The sequence below is a fragment of the Rhipicephalus sanguineus genome, chromosome 6, assembly GCF_013339695.2.
Source record: "Rhipicephalus sanguineus isolate Rsan-2018 chromosome 6, BIME_Rsan_1.4, whole genome shotgun sequence".
NCBI classification, from domain to species: Eukaryota; Metazoa; Arthropoda; class Arachnida; order Ixodida; family Ixodidae; genus Rhipicephalus; species Rhipicephalus sanguineus.
Genome location: NC_051181.1, coordinates 85,283,276 through 85,303,728, shown reverse-complemented (window position 1 = coordinate 85,303,728; position 20,453 = coordinate 85,283,276). Strand labels below are relative to the sequence as shown.

General features: G+C 44.5%; 1 protein-coding gene across 1 annotated transcript in view; it reads left to right on the top strand.

The window, feature by feature from the left end:
* The first annotated feature begins 15,416 nt into the window (after positions 1 to 15,416).
* The window catches only part of LOC119395974 (E3 UFM1-protein ligase 1), a 28,774-nt gene continuing 23,737 nt past the window's right edge, over positions 15,417 to 20,453 (top strand). The window contains exons 1-4 of the mRNA XM_037663001.2: positions 15,417 to 15,539; positions 15,962 to 16,107; positions 18,095 to 18,221; positions 20,084 to 20,198. Coding sequence (XP_037518929.1) covers positions 15,463 to 15,539; positions 15,962 to 16,107; positions 18,095 to 18,221; positions 20,084 to 20,198 — 465 coding nt within the window. The 5' untranslated portion in view covers positions 15,417 to 15,462. The remainder of the gene's footprint in view (positions 15,540 to 15,961; positions 16,108 to 18,094; positions 18,222 to 20,083; positions 20,199 to 20,453) is intronic.

Here is a 20,453-nt window from a genome sequence, read left to right as displayed (position 1 = left end):
ACTGTGACAATGTACACAGGACGCGATGTTTGAGAAGCATTAAAGTTAATTTCAGTGCAGTTCTAAGCAATGAAGTGGCCCTGTTGAAAACTGAAGCCCTGCAATAAAGACAAAAAAAAAATGGAGTGGCCCTGTGGTAGAACACCTGTTTGTCACGCAGACGGCCTGGGTTCGATTCTCACTCGAATCTAACATTTTTTTATTATTTATTTTATACAAGATGATGATTTCTCGCTCACAACCAACGATGCCGACGCCGACACCGGAATTTCTGCGGAACGAGCTCTTTAACGCTATCGCGTTGAAATGCCCCCGTTTTACGCTATGATGCTTGTATGCGGAACAAACCAGCCCGAGAAGCTGTGCAGCATACGTTAGAAACATTGCCTCGAGTGCTAATTAGCAGAAAATAGCTCTCGCCAGTGAACAATAACGAACCTAATAACGAACAAATAAATAAAACTGTCTGTAATAATAAACTATTTAGTTAGCCTTCTAGCTGCGCATTGTGACTTGTACGAATAATGTATACGGTCAATAGCGAGGTTGTATTCAGTATCTACCAAGGGTGGCATAAAGATGCACGTGAATATACATTTATGCGAATGACTGTGCATTCAAAGTGGCGGCTATAGTGTGTGAGCTACCAGCGCTGATTGTGGCATTTGCAACGAAGCGGTCACTTTATACGGACCCGAAGGCTTCCTGTTTAAAATTAATCGCTTGCTTACATCTCTAATTTCAAAATTTTCGAAAAGGTTCCAGAATTCTTGCTCAAGTAGCAATTCAAGGAAAGACTTTCTTTCTGTCAAGCAAGTATTCATAGCGTTATACATCAAACAAATTAAGTGCAAGATCTAACGACGCTCTGCACTCCTAATCTTGTTAAGCTTAGGCTGCAGTCACTTTTGTCAATATTTCCACTTACCTAACAGAATAACGCTTGATATAAAATCGCAACGGAAACCTTGTTTAAGTATGTGGGACGCACATATTCAGGGTTGCTTCAGCGGTGCCTATTTCGTATATGGCATGATTTCAAGGTCATGCAATGCATTAGTCCTTATACTCGTGCTTCCTGTTTAGGGTGGGCTAAAGAATCTTGCAGAACTTACGTGGAAATAATTTGAACACTATTTCAGATGTAGTTGCGATTTCACTAGTTCATTTTGGTAGATTTTTAATGCTGTATGTGTGTGAGTCAGGCCCGTAGCCAAAGGGGGGGGGGGGGCGGAGGGGGGACCTAGGGGCTCGGGTGTTGATAGAGGGGGGCGTTTTACCGAAAGTAAATGATAAAAATAGGTGTTTTTTTTTCTTCTCAAATAGTCAAGATTTTCAGCAAGTTAAACCCCCCCCCCCCCCCCCGAAAAAATTTCCTGGCTACGGGCCTGGTGTGAGTACAAATTTAAGAAATCATGAGATTGTGATTGCCATTTGACATATCTTGTTATTTATGGGGAACTCTGCTCCCCATAAGTACTCGGCAAATATTTACTAAAACGATCATCTTACAGCTGAAGCTTAAACGGAATAAAATTTATGAGTACGCAGAGCTACGAGTGGTGATTTCACTGGGGTTTCCCTAAGAAGCTGAGTAATCAAGGCTGCAGCCATGCAGGTGAGCATTGTGTGTGAGCACGCGTTCGGTTGCCCGAATCACCGACACTTTTCAGGGTAGTTCTGCGCGGGCATGAGCGTAAGCCAAGTTCAAATCTGTGGGCAACACTGTAAGGAACGACGACGTTGTGACGAAATGTGACTCGCGAGCCGAAGGTCATCACACTCTCGTGAGAGCGCGTCCACTCCACGAAGCCTCCGTACGATCGTTGCGAGCAGACTTCAAACAAAGAAACAAAAATTACCGGCGAAACTTCTCTGACTCGTGAAAGCTTGCATGAATGAACACGCAATTCCCAAAGAAGAGTAAGGCCAATTCATTTAATTCCTAAAGAGTTTTGTCCAAACTGGTTAAAAGGATGAGCAATGTCGAACTAATCGATTTCATTAGTTTTCTTGATGTTTATGAGCTGCGTTGAAGCCGTGTTAGTAATATAGATAATTCACTGATACGATTAACCTGCTTTTGTAACATTGTACCCAGTTGCTTGTTTCTTTTTTTTTTTTTTTTTTTTTTTGAATCTACAACAGAGGGTACCGCATGTTTCGAGTTCGACTGCAGGCTTAATAGGCCATCGAACGAAGGAATATTTCAAACATCTCAACTTAACGGTGCTTCAGATCTCATTCACAATTCACATAGAAGAAAGCATCAGAAGCGAAGTAATAAATAAATAAGTTATAACCCGATAACCGTCTAAACAATTGCTCCACTGTGGGACAACAACCATTGTGGGAAATAAAAAGCGAGACCGGTCAGTTCGCTTCTTGCATTTGCGACTCGCTTACCTTGTTGTATACAACCGGAAGTGATGTGGCACAATACCCACTGAGCGCGCAGGTGAGACAGAAGAACGGGTTTGTTATTGTCGTCCCGGAGTTGCAGTTGGTGTACGCAGGCGCCAGTTCGCGTTCACCAACACTTCCCGCGGCGTCTATGTCGCGTAGTCCCGCGCGGCGGATCGCGATCGAAGCTCTGGCAGCTGACCGCCAGCGCGACACTATACTATGCCACGACGACGAAGCGTTCCCCGAGCAACGGGTTGTGCACCTTTTCGTCGTGCCCCTGTCTTTTCACTCGCTCTCTCTCTTCTCTCCCTCATCTCTCTATCTTTACGTTCGATCCTTGTTTCCCTCTTTCTGCCACTCTTCCCTAACGCCACAGCCCTCCTTTATACAACAACGCGCAGCTTTTTTCCCCTTTTTGCTCACCTTCTGTGCTGCTCTCAGGAGCTGAGGAAGAAGCGACGTCGGCCCACTGACCACTTGAACCGAAGCAGCGGACACGGGGTAATCAATAATTTTTATTGATCACAAGTATTTCAATAAACGGGTTTTTAAGGGGTATTCAGACGGGGGACGAATGCTCGGGGGATAAAGGCGGAGCCTAGTGACGTCAGCTCGCGAGGAGAAGTCTCCACAAATGCCCCCCACTCACACAGACGAGGCGGACGGAGGGGGAGACCAGTGTTACTAGACTATACTCTGGTGGCTTGTACCGCCCGTTTGACGAGCTGAAGACGACGATGCAGCTGCAGACTGGACACCCACTGTCGCTCTCTGCAGGAGCAAGTGCAACAAAATATGTGGCCAAACAAGAGCCCGAAATTCCGCCATATCCCCCACCGCCGGGGGATCGTTTGTCCTGTCGGGGAAAAGGTCCCCGTCTCCTCCGAGGAGTCGCCGGGGGGTCGCGCCCACTCACTAATCCGTGACGACGTGGTCACGTGATCCGCAATCCCCCCGTGTCCCCCGCCGATTTCTCCCTCGTGTGAATACCCCTTTGACGTGCTGACGCTGCACAGTACAGCAAAGCGAAAGGCTTCGTCGCAGCCGGGAGTCGAATCCGTGACCAGTGAGTAGCGGCATAGCACCTTGTGACAGTGAGCGTCAGAGACATGTATGTTTTTCCTGGCTACGGGCCTGGTATGTATGTATTATGTATGTATGTATGTATGTATGTATGTATGTATGTATGTATGTATGTATGTATGTATGTATGTATGTATGTATGTATGTATGTATGTATGTATGTATGTATGTATGTATGTATAACGAACTAAATGTGGAACTTACCTAGGTGGTGTTCAACTCCACTCTATCATACAAATGTAGAGAGCAAAAGTGCTTCAGTACATAGTGCAAAGAAGAACATGGGAACCATGTCTACAGTCTGAAGTTTCTCGTAACAGCGCGCTGAACCAATTGACGCTGGTGATTGTGGTAGCAGTGGAGAGGGGCACTTGGTGCGCGTGATGGTGGTCATCGTCATGTTACCTCATTCACGGCCGCTGGATAAAAAAGCGCACGGTACGGCCTGCCGCGTCGGGCGGTTTTCTATGGGAGAGCGCGTGTCGGCCCTAGTTGCAGTTGCGGCCGCTGCGGCGCGACGGGGCGGGGAAGGGTAAAGTCACTGGAACGGGAAAAGTACCGCGACCGTCGTGCGCGCCGCCATATTTGGTCCAGCGCGGCCGAAGCTGCGGCGGTGCGGTGTTGATTTGACGTGGAGTAACGCATGTTTTACGCATTGCGTGCGCTTTTGCAGCCCCGAATGAAGCATACTGTTGTTCTCTGACTGATTAGGAAAGAAATAACGGCAATTTTCACTCGCCTACATGTTCATGCACGCGTACTAACGCGATAAAGAAATGCGAACTGCGCGGCATTTACGCGCTCGGCTGTCTGCATTTATTAAATGCAAAGCATTTCTTAGCGAATTTCTGTGACTTTGTACGTATCTATCTATCTATCTATCTATCTATCTATCTATCTATCTATCTATCTATCTATCTATCTATCTATCTATCTATCTATCTATCTATCTATCTATCTATCTATCTATCTATCTATCTATCTATCTATCTATCTATCTATCTATCTATCCGCCCCCGACTTTGTGCTGTCCTGGCCGCTTCGTTAATGGGAAGTACACCAAATTTGGTATGGCATAACATGACTGTATGGCGAATTTAAATTAAGGTGATAACATGAAAATAATGACATGCATGCCATGTACGGCATGATTTACATGCCACGCTCAGGGTGCGATCGCGGCCGCTTCGATAGCTTGATACACAACAAAATTGGTATGGCGTGACAAGAGTGTATGACGAACATAAGTGACTGGTTATAATGTGCAAATCATGACAGACATGCCATGCAAAACATGATTTACATTACATGGTTTCGGGGCGCTCGTGGTCGTTTAATGAAATTCATATATACCAAAACTTTTATGACGAGCTATTTCTGTATGACGAACGTTTGTGATATGTGGTAACATGAAAATCTTGACTTCCATGCCATGTACGGCATGACTTACTTGCCACGCTCATGCTGCGATGGCGGGTGGTTCGCTAGCTTGAAATGCACCCAAGTTGGTATAGCGTGAGGTGACTGTATGACGAGCACGAATGACAAGTGGTAACGTGAAAATCAGGACGGTATTTATGTTGGTCATACAGTCACGTCACGCAATACGATTTTGGTGCATATCAAACAAGCGAACAGGCCGCGAGAGCATCATGAGCATGGCATGTAAATCATGCCTTACATGACATGCGTGCCATTATTTTCATGTTACCACCTGTTATTCACGTTCGCATTACAGTCACGTCACGCAATACCGATTTTGGTGCATATCAAGCAAGCGAACCGGACGCGAGAGAATCATGAGCATGGCATGTAAATCATGCCTTACATGACATGCGTACCATTATTTTCATGTTACTGCACGGTATTTATGTTTGTCATACAGTCACGTCACGCAATACCGATTTTGGTGCATATCAAACAAGCGAACCGGCCGCGAGAGCATCATGAGCATGGCATGTAAATCATGCCTTACATGACATGCGTGCCATTATTTTCATGTTACCACCTGTTATTTAGGTTCGCAATACAGTCACGTCACGCAAACCGATTTTGGTGCATATCAAGCAAGCGAACCGGCCGCGAGAGCATCATGAGCATGGCATGTAAATCATGCCTTACATGACATGCATACGATTATTTTCATGTTACCGCAGGGTATTTATGTTCGTCATACAGTTACGTCACGGAATACCGATTTTGGTGCATATCAAGCAAGCGAACCGGCCGCGAGAGCATCAGTCATTATTTTCATGCTACCACCTGTTATTTGTGTTCGTCATACAGTCACGTCAGGCAGTACCAATGTGGAGCAGTCAGTTTTCATAGCGCGCTGATCATTATATGTGAACCCAAAGGCGTCAATTTTACGCCAAACAAAATAAAATGTTATTGTGCATGAACCTTCTGCAACAACCACGCGAAACAAGCTGCACTAGTGCAGGGTAGGCGCAAACATTTCCCGAAACATTCGCGAATTCTCAATGAAGCGCTTACCTGACAATGCGGGTATCAGTCGTGGGAACAAATTTTTCCCGCCTAATTCTGTGCAGCCACACAGCCCGTCGTTTGGCATCCTTTTTCCCGCCGGGAATAGCAAAGAGGGCCTTACCCGGGCATTCTTCGATGCCTCGATAGGCTTTCGATGAAGTCTCAAAACGATACGGGATGTCGTAATGTTCCTGCACGCTTTCCTGAGCCTATAAAAACAATCGCCCTCCAAAGCGCCGTGTGTCTGCGCCCGGGAGACACTAGCGAGGCCAGCGGGCTGGACCATTTCTGTGGCGAAGCCGCCGAAAGGGCGCGGCGGCGAAGAGAAAAGGAACGCGGTACTTTTCCCGTTACAGTGACTTTAGGGAAGGGGAAACGGGTGCCGGCGGCTCCGTTGGGGCAGCAGCCGCAGCAAATTAGTTGGTGGTGGTCACAACAGCGATCTCACTCAGCTGTTCTAAGCGGTTTTATTCTATCTCATCTATCGCATTCATGACATATCATGCATTCAGTTGAGTCCGTACGCGTAATCTGGTTAAATAGCCACTTAAGTTTCCGTGTACGTGCCGAGCTCCTGGCATTTTTTTCCAGGACTAACTTTTTGCTTTGTGTCTGAAAGAATATTCCACAATGCGCGTAGCAACATTATGTGGCACTGAATGTGTGAAAAAGCGGTTGTTATATTTATGTGCGTGTAATGAATGCATCGTTTGTTATTTTAACATATCGATTTCCGTGACATTTCTTCAGCACCTTTCTGAAAATGCTTGACAAGTATTTATTTGAAACATCTGACAATACACGTTCATGTTCTTTATACACAGGAAGTGCATGTAAAAACATACGTTGAATCTTTTTCATGATGTCTGATACATGATACTGTGCTGCAAAGTAGTTCAGCTTCAGATGCTTGATACTAGCGGATTCTACAAATATAGTGACGCACTCGTCGTAACTTTGTTGAAAAGGCTGCGGAATTATATATTCATTCGAAGTGGCTTGCAAATATTCTTGACAGTTCTTAGCAGGGCAATGTCACCAAATTGATGTATATATAAGGCCGATCACTGGAGTGGCTAATATCTCGGAGAATCAAGCTACAAATGAAGTTTTCTTTAAATCAAGATACAAAACCACGATATGGTTTTGTATCTTGAGTTATGTCTTAATCTGGAACGCCCCCCCCCCCCCCCCCCCCCCGCACACATTTTTGTTGTAGTTGTTTACCGTATAGCTGTCAAAAGCGATCCACCTTAACTTTGTCCCTGTGAGTCACTCGCAATGTGTGTGTTGGCTGCCACGTATATTTGTTTGAAATGAAGTCTTGTCGTCGCCCACCAGCCGCTTTTCTGCACTTTTTTTGTCTCCGCCTATTTTGCTGAGATAAGTTTGAGATGTGCCCCGTACCGCTAATGACCACAGACTACCCAACTCTCTGAATAAAAGGGATACACGTGCTTTTCACGGCAACCAACCACATGGCATTGTGGGGCAACGCACGCCACCGCAACGCGACAGCGTTCGTAAACAACCGGAACCGATGACAAAGGTGCCGCGGGCTGAAAGGTGGGAACTAAAAAAAAAACGAGAGATAAGAGAAAACGGGAAGGTGGTACGTATCACGGCTGCTGGATTTCAACAACGTTTGCAACAAGCCGCCCTTTGCAGCTAGCAGGGATGAGCCCTGAATTCATAATAAATAAAATAACTTCTCACATTTTGTCCAGATTTTATGTTCACTGTTGAATTCGTTGCACGATCATGAAAACGGCGTAACGGGAAGATACAGAAATACTGAAAAGCGCAGGAATGCAAGCAGTTGTGTTCGTGCGTTTTTCAGGCTTTTGATCACTCTTTCCGTCTGACCGTTTTCATATTAATTAATCCGTAACAGCTCGCCCAATTGTCAGTATTGAAGACGTAGTCACTGAAATTTCAAAGTGACTCGAATCTCCTTCTATGAGATGGTCGCACATATGATAAGCATTATTTCATGGCAGTTGCATGCGATACCGTACCGTATGTGTACTATAAACATGTTTGGAGGAAGGAAGAAGTTTATCTTATTTTGTGTCAAATAAACAGTGGCCGCTGCAGTTTCTGAGATCACGTTTTTGAATTGAAATAATTAAATCTGAAGCAACATACTCAGAGCCAAAATAAAGAATTTCGATGCACCAGGAAAGGTGCAGCGTCTCCAGGTTGGTTAGTTGTGGTCTTCTAGGATACCAGAAAAATATGCCCACGGGATTACTTCCGCAAAAAGCGATCGGTGCGCGAAGTTGCATCTTTGGCAAGGCGAGAACAAAAATTGCCAAGCGCTGCAAGAATGTACAAGAAATATCGGTAATTAACTGATATGTACACGCTAGATAAATTTTAGAAGAAGATTTCGGGCGTAACATGAAGACGCACGCGCTCAAGCATAACTGCCGCAAGCGCGCCGCGCATGTGATCCCGCGGGCGTCCGCGAAACCCGTCCCCGCCCGGTGGCGCCGCTGCGGTGGTCCGGGAAACTAGGCCCGTCACGCCGGTTTCGGAGCACGCGGCAGGCCGCACCCGTGCGCTTTTTATCCAGCGGCCGTGCCTCATTTTACCTCGAACCTTGTTCTCGAGACATGCATGCAGCATATAGCTCAATTCGGTATGCTCGATTAGATTCCAAAACAGAAATGATGCACAGCTTAGCTATTCAATTCCTAATACAAATTACGATGCACTAATTTCTTATAATCCTATAATTTCCCATAATCACACAACAAGTATATGAGAAACGGGTGAATTTCCTGTATTTGTTACCTGTATATTGCGCTTACTCATGCAGGTAATTCCCCGCCTCTTTCTGAAGGTATCCAGAAAAATCTGTAAAGTGCAATGTCACAGGGTATACTTTTTCTTGAGCGTTGCAAGTTCAGTTGGCATAACAACAGATATGTGATACACACCAAGTCGGGGTATGTGTAGTTTCGGTTTTGAAAGCGTTATCGCTGTTGTGTAAGTGTCTGAACGCCGTGTATGCCTCCTCGTTTTTTGTTTTGCTTCTTTTTTCCAGTCAGGTACTTCAACGTGTAATACGAGCTTTCGTACCGCAGACAGTCAAAAAATGGCGCTGCGTGCATAATCACATCCTGCAGCGATGTGAAGCGCTTCATTAAAGGAGTACTGACACGATTTTGAAGTGCAGCAAAACGGACGTTTTTGGTTTCTTTGGCATGTAGTGTTAACGCTCTCCCCACACCGCATCCGGGAAACACGTATAAATATTTAAGTTTGATTTTAAAGTTTTCATCTCCCAGCATCTGCAAGGCAGCTTCACCGCATGGAGAGCCCTATGACGTTTCAAGCAGTGTCGGAACAGAACGAAAACCGAAAACGAAAAACGAAAAAAAAACGATATTTTTGGAAGGAACGAAAACATAACCGAAACGTTATTTATTATTTTGTTCCGGAGTGAAACCGAAATCTTTTCAATCGTTTTTCGGTTCACGAGAAAATTTCGCAATCCGGAACAACTGAGCCCATGCAGTGTGAGCATATCTCAGGGTATAGTATTAGCGCGTACCTCAGACAGGAAATCGAAAGCAAAGATATGTTGAAATTGTGCGAAAAACGAGAACAGTGGCAACCAGAGATGTTTATATTAACGCAAGTGGACTTTTGCGCGCCTGCCAAGCAGGTCAAAGTGGAAAGGGCATTGTCGGCGCTGAAGTTTGTTACAGCGAAAGCTGTTATGAGATCACAACAGCCGATTTTGGCTCCATAGTTGTCCGCGGCCGCCGGTGTACGTGACCGCTATCGCGTGGTATAAGAAAAAAATAAATGAGAAACAAATTTCTAGGATCCGGGCCCTCTGCGTGGCACTCGGGTCTTCCGCCACAGTGTCACGCCGGTGCTCAAAAATACTCTACACAGCCGTCATGTCGGGCAAGGAATCGCGTTAACATATGTGATATAGCGTGTCAGAAGAGTAAAATAACAACCAGTCATCACACAATGCTAATAGCGCAAAGAGTGTGTGGTTTAATGCTTCCCACCAGTGTTGCGGAGTTACCACTCCTGAATTGGAATGACTCCGGAATCATTCCACATTTTCGCGACCCCGGAATGGAATGGGGACAACGCTCGGAGGAATGGAATGGGAATGGAATTACGTCTTTTTCCGAAAATAGAGGACGTTTTCGTCTACGTGCTGTTTTTCAAGCTTCAAACGTTAGTAAGTCAGAGCCTCGCAAGTTAACACTAAAGCAGTATTTTTAAAATGGCTTAGCTGATTACAAGCACGGTACATTTATAAGCAACGCGCCTACTACAAACGGAGGCATAAGTTAGTGTACAAACAAATGCATTATCCCAGCAAATACCGAAGGGAGAAACAAATTACCCCTGGGCTTTGGTTCCCATTGATACGCCCCCCCCCCCCCCCGAAAGTGGCGAATACTCTATACACAGCCTGATCTTTATCTCACGAGCAGTTTAGTATCTGACACACGTAAATAACCTTTGCGACAAGGAAGACATTGCATACATGCGCACAGGCGAACACAGAAAGTTCTCCTCACCCCCTCCATGCTTGCGAGGCGTGCTCGACAAGCGTGAGTGCTGACGGGCAGTGCGGCCCAGTGTTCCGTATTCGATGCAAAGGCGCTTTTGTCAGCACAAAAATACGCTATGTCGTCATTTTAGCATTAACAGATTTAAGCTTAAACAATATTGAAACACCACCATTCGTTCAAACATGTTGACCACGCAAATACTATCGGTAGTGGGAGAACTGCCCCTATGGGAATTAGTAGGGTGGTTGTGCTGCACGAGATATGTCACCAAGCTACTATTCCTCGACCTTGGCAACGTGTTTTACGTACTTTTGCAGTTCTTAATGCATTTGATGACATCAGCTTTAGGGGGCGTTCATTCTTAACTCGATAAAATTATCAAGATGCCTTTCCTACGTTCAGGAATTACAGGAATGGAATCGGACTGCCAGGCCATTCCCTGAGTGCCAATGGGCTGAGTTTTTTTTTTCATTCCGAGGAATTGAAAGGAATGGAATTGCGGCAAGTTCTAATTCCCTGGAATGGAATTGGAATCGAATGGAGGCGCCCATTCCGCAACACTTCTCCCCACCCACTGCAAAGTGCTCAGCCATATTTCTTCATTATCAGCCACGGCATAAAATGCAGATACTGCCTTACAGATGTGTAGCGGGTACCGCGATTCTCCGAAGACTGAAGAAAAATGGCATAGCGGGAACTTTGCTACTTCAGAAAAACAGCGACGATTTATGACGTAGTGGGTACGTTGCATGTTTACTTGTATTAGTTGCCCAAGACATAACAACGGGCTCTACAAAGTCCGCTCTTCTAGCTTTTGCTGACTTGCTGCGTGTTTCACGCAGGCCTGGCGATCTTTTTATCAGAACAGCGGTCTCGCACATTAGAGAGTACACTCAATGACGTGCTGCTTCTGATATCGTGTTCACTCCCTTGACACAAAGAATTAAGCCAACTGAGAAAATTCGTAGTCTTGTGAGAAAACAAATACTATGACTTTGAAATGAATACTGGTTTGTGCTAGTTGGTAGGAATACGTGGTACAGTTACTTCCGCTCCTCTGAAGAACGTGTCTTACCCTTGTCCCACTTTCTTAAGAGGAGGGCAAGCAACAACATCACAAAATCCAATGTGTTTTTTAATGATTGCCTCACCTTTTTTATACTTTCTTTTTTTTTATACAAAGAAAAAAAACCGTTACGAACCGTTTACGGAACGTTTTTTTTTCGTTCCGGAACAGAAAACGAAACGGAACTTTTGACGGTGTGAAACGAAACTAAAACCGAAACGAAAACATTTCGTTCCGGACACCCTGGTTTTCAAGTCAGTCACTTGGTTTGCGAAATCTGGGTTCTGACATGCAGCCCTAAATCACAGAAATCGCTGTCGGAGGCACTGGACGACAGTTCACTCATCATGAACCACGTTTCGACTGACAGCAAAGGACAGCAGGTGCATATTCGTGGGTTGCTGTCTGCCCGTGACGTCACGGGCCGACTTGACACGTCATTTGAAGCCGCCCTCTCTAAACCGAAACCGAAACTGCTGGCTGAAAGAAGTCGGTTTATTAAACATATATGCAATGCATCCCCAGGCACCACGACACTCTTTTTAGTGTTTCTCGACACTCCGTGCTTTCATTAGAGCAACAACCCGAAACATTTTAAAATTCATGTCAGTACTCCTTTAAAGCAGCTCCCACTTGATAACGATATGCGATAACGATGTGCGATAACGACAGGCTAGGAAATAACGATATGTGTAGCCATATGATGAGGCTCAAGTCTACCTCTTTGATTTTGACTCATTGACATTTTGTGTTGCTAAAACAGCGCTAAAAGACGGGACGTCACGTCTTTTAGCGCTGTTTTCTACAGTTAATCATGAACCAACCAGCCCAGATGCGTACATTATTGCAGTTAAGGTTCGATTGAGGTTAACTTTGTTTACTTACAGATGAGTTCAGGCAATGATAGGTGGTGATGGTGTCCATAGGTCGAACGAGCTAACCTCTTATTCTTTCTTTCTCGTGGCTCATATCATAACCCGGCTCATACTGCGGCAATATTTCAAATGTTTCAACTATTGGTTCATATGCGCTTGCACTCTAAGAAAAATGTGTGCAGTTGCACTCAACGTGAAAGCTGTATCAAATGCGTAGCAGTGGTTGCTGGTGTTCCAAACGTGCAGCCTGTTCAGCTTCCATGGAGGAAAAGGAAACCTTCGTTTGTAATGCAGTGGCGCCCTCTGCCATCCTCTTTTACCTCCTCCTCCTGACTCTCACTTCCCTTTACCACCCCCTTGCGATATGCTATACTGTGCACGACTATCCTATGCTTTACCATCCTCCTCCTCCTTTTCCTTCTCACTCACTCTCGCATCTCTCTCCCTCAACCTCACCTCTCTTTCCCACCCCTTGCTATGCTGTACTACACGTGGATATATGCTATGCTTTACCCTACCCCTGCTTCTTTCTTACCTCTTCACCCTCACTTCCAACTACAGTGTACATACTTCTATCTAGTACACTGTACTTCCAACATATGTCGTGGGCAGATCACGTTACCTTTCGAGAACATTAGACGCTACGTACCATATCACGCGCTCAGCGCTCCCGGGATACTGTTAAAGGATTGCAAGGGTGTACAGTTCAAAGGGGCTTTTGATGACGTGGAAAATTAATGAACAACGCAAAGGACTCCCAACAAGGTCTATGCCCGGCATTGGCCTTTCGGCGTCCTTGCCCTTGTCCTCGTCAGGGTTCCTGCCCTCACTATGTGCACAAGTTTGTGTACATACATACGCGTTTCACTTCAGAAACAACGCACACTTCAGTGCTCAATAGAGGAGGCGCTGGCACAATTCATTCATGCGCACAACTTACAAGATGTCAGTCATGAATAACGCAAGGACGCAGCAAGGTTAATGCACAGGCGGCGTAAGCGGAAGTTTTGTTCGGGGGGGGGGGGGGGGGGGTGTTTGATGTTTGTTCATGTGTGCGTTTGTATGTTTGCGCGTATATATATGCATGGAGAGAGAGAAACAACTTTTATTGAAACGGCAAGTGTCAGAGGAGTTTATTCCCCTCTCTTAGATGGACAATTGAAAAAATATTCGGGGGAGGGGAGGTTATTGGTATTGGTTTATTTTCGAGAAACGTGCAATTATGATGCTGCATGTTTAGGGTCATTCCACGCCAACTGTCCCAACCGTGGCGCTCGATTTCTCTAAAATCGATTTCTCTAAAAAAATCTGTGAAAATTACAGACATATATACATACAGTGGAACCTCGGTGATACGAATCTCACGGGACCACCAAAAATGTTCGTATCATCCGAAATTCGTATCACCAGAAAGCATGGAAAATTAGCATGCGACAAAAGAAAGCAAGCGTACATTTTCATTTATCGTTTTTCAGGGCCGCAGCAACGTCACTTAAGGTTCGCATCTGAATGATTGTCAAGTTTTTAGATGGCGCGCAATCATACCAGCACTCGTAAATATACGGCCCGTGCGCGCTTATTTAATTAATGAACCAGGTGCGTTGTGACCTGCGACAGCAGTAGCCTCTTCCATTTCCTTTATGTTTTTTTGCATGACACCAGAGTACTGCAGCAAAAGTAACGAAAGAAGCGCTTTGACGCGATGGATCAAGGCCACAAAATTACAGAACCACGGTCCTGTGTTATGATTTTGTTATCACGCAGGTGTTGGGGATATTTTCTGGGAGATTTGCGGCCGTGCCCGCACAAGTGCGACCTCAACGGTCGCGCATGTTGACGTTGTGAGGCCCGACTCCTCCGCCAAGACCGTCCTCGCCTTCTTTCGATCCTCGTCCACCTTTCATAGGATGTGTACCAACTAGGCCCAACAAAAGTTTCATAGGAAACTTTTGTTGGGCCTATTTGGTACATAGCATTTAGGAACAGAACTTCAGCGCAAATGAGGACGAACCACAAAGACTAGAAAGACATGCTAGCACCGCGGCGCTTACTAACAACTGCTTTATTCTTCTCTCAGAATCGCATATATATGCCACAACCACAATCATTGCCAACGTTTTTAGATCTAAAAATAATCTAAAAACGTTGATCATTGCATGCGCACGCGTAGTTTCGTATTAAATACGTAAAAACATAGATATTTAACCAAGATATGCCACACCCACAATTATTGCATGCGCACGCGTAGCGTCGTGTTGCACACGTAAAAACACAGATGTCTAACCAAAATGCGCATGCATAAAATTCAAATTCTGAAGAGTACAAAGAAATAGAGGTGCCAATGATACAATCAGCTCCCCTTTTCCCGATGTGATATGCTTCCAATGCATGTTCATTATTACTTCTGCCGAGAATCAACGTCTCGCGAAATAGCGGAGCACAGTTGTGGCAGGAGTTAAGATGAGCGACGAGATGTGCTCCTTTGTCCACATTGTTAGTTACTTTTTGTGCATGTTCCCTAAGTCGCTCGTTTATGCAGCGTCCCGTTTGCCCGACGTAGGTCTTGCCACAAACTAGAGGTATGGCATATACCACACAGGTGCTGCAAGGGAAATAGCAGACGCCGTGTTTGAATTGGCACCCATGTTTGCACCTTGATGGGCGCAGAGAAAACCATGGGGACATCGTGCCTGTTAGCAACTTTCTTGAGTTGATGAATTTGAGTACGACACCAACGACACTACTTTACCGGCGTCACAGGGGACACTTTCGATCGTAATGAAAACTCAAGTGAGTTTCAAAGCCAGAGCCCTGTGTGAGTAGAATATGGCTAGGCAGTTATTCGTTTACAAGCTTTATTGCCGTCGTGTTCGTTGAATATCACAACACTGAACGTTTACATGAAGCGACTTTAGTTTCGGTTTCGCTTGTACTTACTGCGCGCAGTCGGATCGACATTGGAGCTATCAAACCTTCCACATTGGCCAACATGGCGACCGACTGGGAAGAAGTGAAGCGACTTGCAGCTGATTTTCAGCGAGCCCAGCTGAGTACAACTGTGCAAAGGTAACAACTCATGTCTTGCGCGATTCTGAGATCGTGAACGCTTTAGTAAAGCGCAGTTTCACTGAGTTCTTCGATGTGACAGAGCTACTTGCGCTCTGTTTCGTCAACGCGTAAGCGCCGTTCGACTCGTTATCGTACGTTCACGTTTTGCATTTCCTCTTTCCCGGCGCTGTCACAAATGCGTATTCACTGCTAAGTCTACAGTATCACTTTATGTTTGCCTGTATGGCCTGTTCTTTGTTATTAGGGTGTAACTGTCTAACCATTGTAGTGGTTCACATTTCGAAATAGTTTCGTTTCACGGGATCGAAGCAGCCGACATATGGTCCGCTGTGCTGATAGCCTGATCGGCGCTGTCAGCGCGATACCGACGCTAAAACACGTTCGCACCGTCGTGATGACTTGCCGATTCTTCCACGCAGGCTGTCCGAGAGAAACTGCATTGAAATAGTGAAGAAACTGATTGAACTGAAGCTGATCGACGTCGTCTTCACGAATGATGGAAAGGAGTACATCACCCCCAAGCACCTTCAGAAGGAGATTCTCGACGAGCTTACAGTGGCAGGAGGTGAGAGACGCATGAAGGATATCTCTCATGTGGGCATCTTCAAGTATGCTGGAATCAGTCGATGTAACCTCGAGTATGGTTGAGTAGATCCCAATTAATTTATCTGATATTTTTACCCAGCCATTTTCAAGCACGCTTGACTTAGATAATGCTCGGCTGCAGCCTCAGCCTCTCTTTGTAAGTGAATCTAAGTTCGCCAGGGCGATCGAAACTCATCGGAGCTCTGAAACTTTTTTCTGTGGCGGCAGACGTCTCAAGATGTGTAGAGACAATAATTACATTATGAATGACAAAATTTCAAAAAATTAACGATTTAATTAGAGGATACAAGTGTCAAATAGGAGAATTGTAGTCCTTCCTGCGAAAAGCCCATTGCCACTTTGAGTTTTCTAAAAAGTGGCCTCTGGCAATTTTTGCGGAATGATGAAATTCGATCAATTTCACGGGGGAATCCAAAACCAAATTGCCTCTGAGCACAACTGTCATGCCCTAGCAGATGACAAGAATGATGCCACTGTTTCCGACAACAATTGCCGTGGTGTTAGCCCTTCTGCGATCATTAGCCTAGGTGTACCTAGCACGCTATAATGGCAAGTGCAGCCTGCACACTCACGAAGCGAAGTAGATTGATGGTTAATATAACAATGCTTGCTCATTCTGGACATTTTGGAAGAGTGTGGCAGTCGCACTCTTCTGTGTTTCAGATTCACTTTAGCTGAGGATATGGGTCGAAATTCCATCACTCCACAAAAATTACCAGCAACCGCTTTTTGGAAATCTCAAAGCAGCAATAGGCTCTTCGTAGTAAGGGCTTCAATTCTCCAATCGCACCCGACGAGTTCTGTCTCCTCTATTTACAAAGTTAGTTAACTTAATTTCTATTATTACTGCCACAGTTGGTTGATTTAGTTATCCCATAATGTCTGCTGATAGAAAAAAAGTCATTGTGAAAGCAGCAAGCATCGCATTTTCCTACTTTCAAGGATTTTCGGACACATTTCTTGAAGCACCCTGTATAGGTACCTTAGCCAACATCTGCTTTGCTTATCCACAAGAAAAGTAGTATAATTACAATTGAGAATGAGCCTAATGAAACCAAAGAAGCTGTAGGGGACATTATTTGTAGTCTAACTGTAGTGTAGTAATTGTGACATTAGTGTAAAGAAATTAAAGTAAATGAAAAGACAACTTGCCACCAGTAGGAACAGAACCTACAACCTTATATACCGTGCAGTGTATGAATAAATGAGATTAGGCATGCTGTGTTTTGTCGAATTAGATATAGTTTTCCGAACTATATGATGTCCTTATCAAGGGAAAAAAAACAGTTACATCAAGGTTGAATCTTAGAATCCATGCTGACCTTCAGGACTCTCTGGCTTACGTAAATTCACATAAAGTCTAAGCAAAGAAAGACAACCATCTTGAATGTGCTGTGCACTGATAGGGAGTCAGTGCATCCACGAATATGTTTTATGTTTGTACTTTCGTACTAATGCTACTTCTGAGATAACTTGGTGTCTGTCTTTGCACAGCCCCTGCTTTTCCTATGTATAGGTAATATATTTTTACGTTTTCAGTGTGTTGCTGCTTCCCTCTGCCAAAGCAACCAATATACAAATAACTTTGTATACCCATTGTGCCATTTATGGAGAGGTAATCTAGGATGCACATTACTTCTAAGGTAAATTTCTGGGAAAATCTGGAGCAAATGTCTGTTGGCAATACTATTGCTTAGTCTCTGCGAGGTGGCCAGTATGAGCCAGTGTGCTGTGCATTGACAGACTAAGAAATTTATGAAGTGTGCACAACTTTGACATTTGGAGGAAGTGATGGGGAAAAGCCAGTTTTTGCATGACACAAAGTGTCCACTGAACAGCGAGACCAGAAAGGCTTGGCACTTAATTGAACTTTCCTTCTTTCACGCAACATTTCATGGTGTCGCCTTGTGCTTTTGCCGTATTGATGCTCACTGTTTTGTCCACAGGCCGCATCAACATGGTCGACTTGGCCCACATTCTCAATGTCGACCTCAGTCACATTGAGGCAAGGTGTGCGGAGCTGGTTCGGACCGAGCACAGCCTTCAAATTGTTCTGGGACAGCTGATTGACAGGTGAGCCGACTTGGAAACAGTGACCATAGAGACGGACAACCCCTGTCGAACAGAGCGGGACAGAATTTTCTGGAAGACACATACATATAAGCAGTTCCCGCTAGACTACTATCTTTGAAATGTTACGTAGTTTTACTTCATAGTACTGCTGAAGACAACTACTGTCACTCGATATGGCAGTAAATGCAGGAGCACATTTTGCAAATAGGCCTCTTACAGAGTTCAGAGTGTTATTCGAGCCTGTAAGCTTTGTTGGATGAAATTATCTAATGTGACATATAACATTGTCTGTGGGCTGTTTTTTGTTCAATGCCTCTGTCACCTGTGCCTACCAATAAGTACACGGTGAAACTGCAAAAGTTATCATTGCTGCATGAAAGCAGACAAGAATACCCGATTTTTCACGTGTAAAAATTAAAGCATTCATGGTGTTCTTTGTTTTTCTTTTACAGTGCCTGTTTTTGTCATAATTTGGCAATGGAACCAGTAGTTGACATTGTTACATATGTATTTTAGTCTCTTAAGATCAAAATTAACGATGCTTTCATGTCTTCAACCATTCATTAAGAAAAGCTAGTTAGTAAATTAAAGTCCATTTCAGGGCATGGGCATGAAGGCAGGGTCACTCTGTGGGTGCCAACTAGTTACATTACCAATTTCCACACCTTGAACAACATCAAGCACATTGTCCACATGCATTTTTTTATGAGAGATGAGCATATTTAATATGAAAGTCACCTGAGTGCAGCCTGAAGCTGTATGTTGTGCACATATTGGTTAATGTTATAATAGTAAGCTGTTGGTTTTCCCTGTAGGCATAACTTAATTATAGCAGCTTGCCTTTTGTTTTAATTTTGTTACCGCACACACACATGCATTGTGGTCATCACAAAGTACAGTAAAACTAAAAGAAGCCAACTGACCATAGGCTTACATGCGAAAGCAATAGTACTATCATTGACTGTTTCTTACTACTCTACTACTACTTTCATCGCTTGTCAATGTGAATAATATTGCCAGTGTCATATCTTTCAGGTCGAAAGACACTGTTGAAAAAAAAATAGCAAGACAAAATTAAAACAGCATAAACCTCTACATTGAGTTAATGCACCTTCTGCTAAAACATGTATTTTATTATGCATTGCCTCGAAAGGTGTTGCAGCACTCTTCATACCAAAACATTTTGCCTGTGTTATGTTATTGCGCCCTAAACTTCCAAAGAGCAACAATCACCGCTCACACAGGTGGCTTTGTGTTCATCACATACCAAGTTTGGTATGCCGTTTTCAACTACTGCAAAGGCTGCATTTGCCATTATTTTTGTGCAATTTTGAAGAGGTACTGCCTTTACAAAATGATGGTTGCACATTAAAGAGTCCCAGGTGCCAAAATTAATCTCTGGACCTCCCACTATGGCATCCCTTATAATCGTACCACGGTTTCAGCATATAGAACCCCATTAATCACATTACATTACGCAGCGATGGTCTATCTTGGCCCATTTTTTTAAGCTTATGTGGTACGTGTAATCTCTCTTTAGCAAAAGGGTGATACCGTATTTTCTCACGTATAACTCACCCCTGCATAAAACGCACACCCTTGACTACAAACCACAGAAAAATAATGAAAAAATTCCCACTTATTGTCGCGAAGCCCTCTTCCTTGGATTACCGTGAGGTAGCACTACAAAGCCAACTTGCTCGCCAAAATTCGCACGCAACCCATACACCGACTTTAGCTTCAAATTCTCTGTATATTTTGCGCGGGTCACGTGCAAGAAAGTGCAGTACCACCTTGCATGTTCGAGCACTGATCAACACTATTGATCGTAATTCTTGTCCTCAACCACTGTGATATTGCAGGTCCTACCTTGACTCACTGGCCGAAGATATCAACGAGAAGCTTCAGCAAGCGGGCCACATCACGTTTGGCGAGATCACCAAGCAGTATGACCTGCCACCGGACTTCCTTGAAGACGTATGGCAATTTTTTACCCTTGTTTCTCCACTTTGGTTTGTGTGGCCAGTACACGCAGAACTCTCAGCACTTCTTACACGCCGTATTTTCCTGTCTTTAACCAGCGCTCGGTAAATAGTCCACAGCCGTGAACTTTGCCCGACATGTTGTCTCCCCGGAGCTAAGAACATTAAAAAGCTGCCTTGCTTTGTGCGAATAGCAAAATGCTTTGTGCTGCCTTGTGCGAATAGCAAAATTTTGGGTGCGAAGCGAATT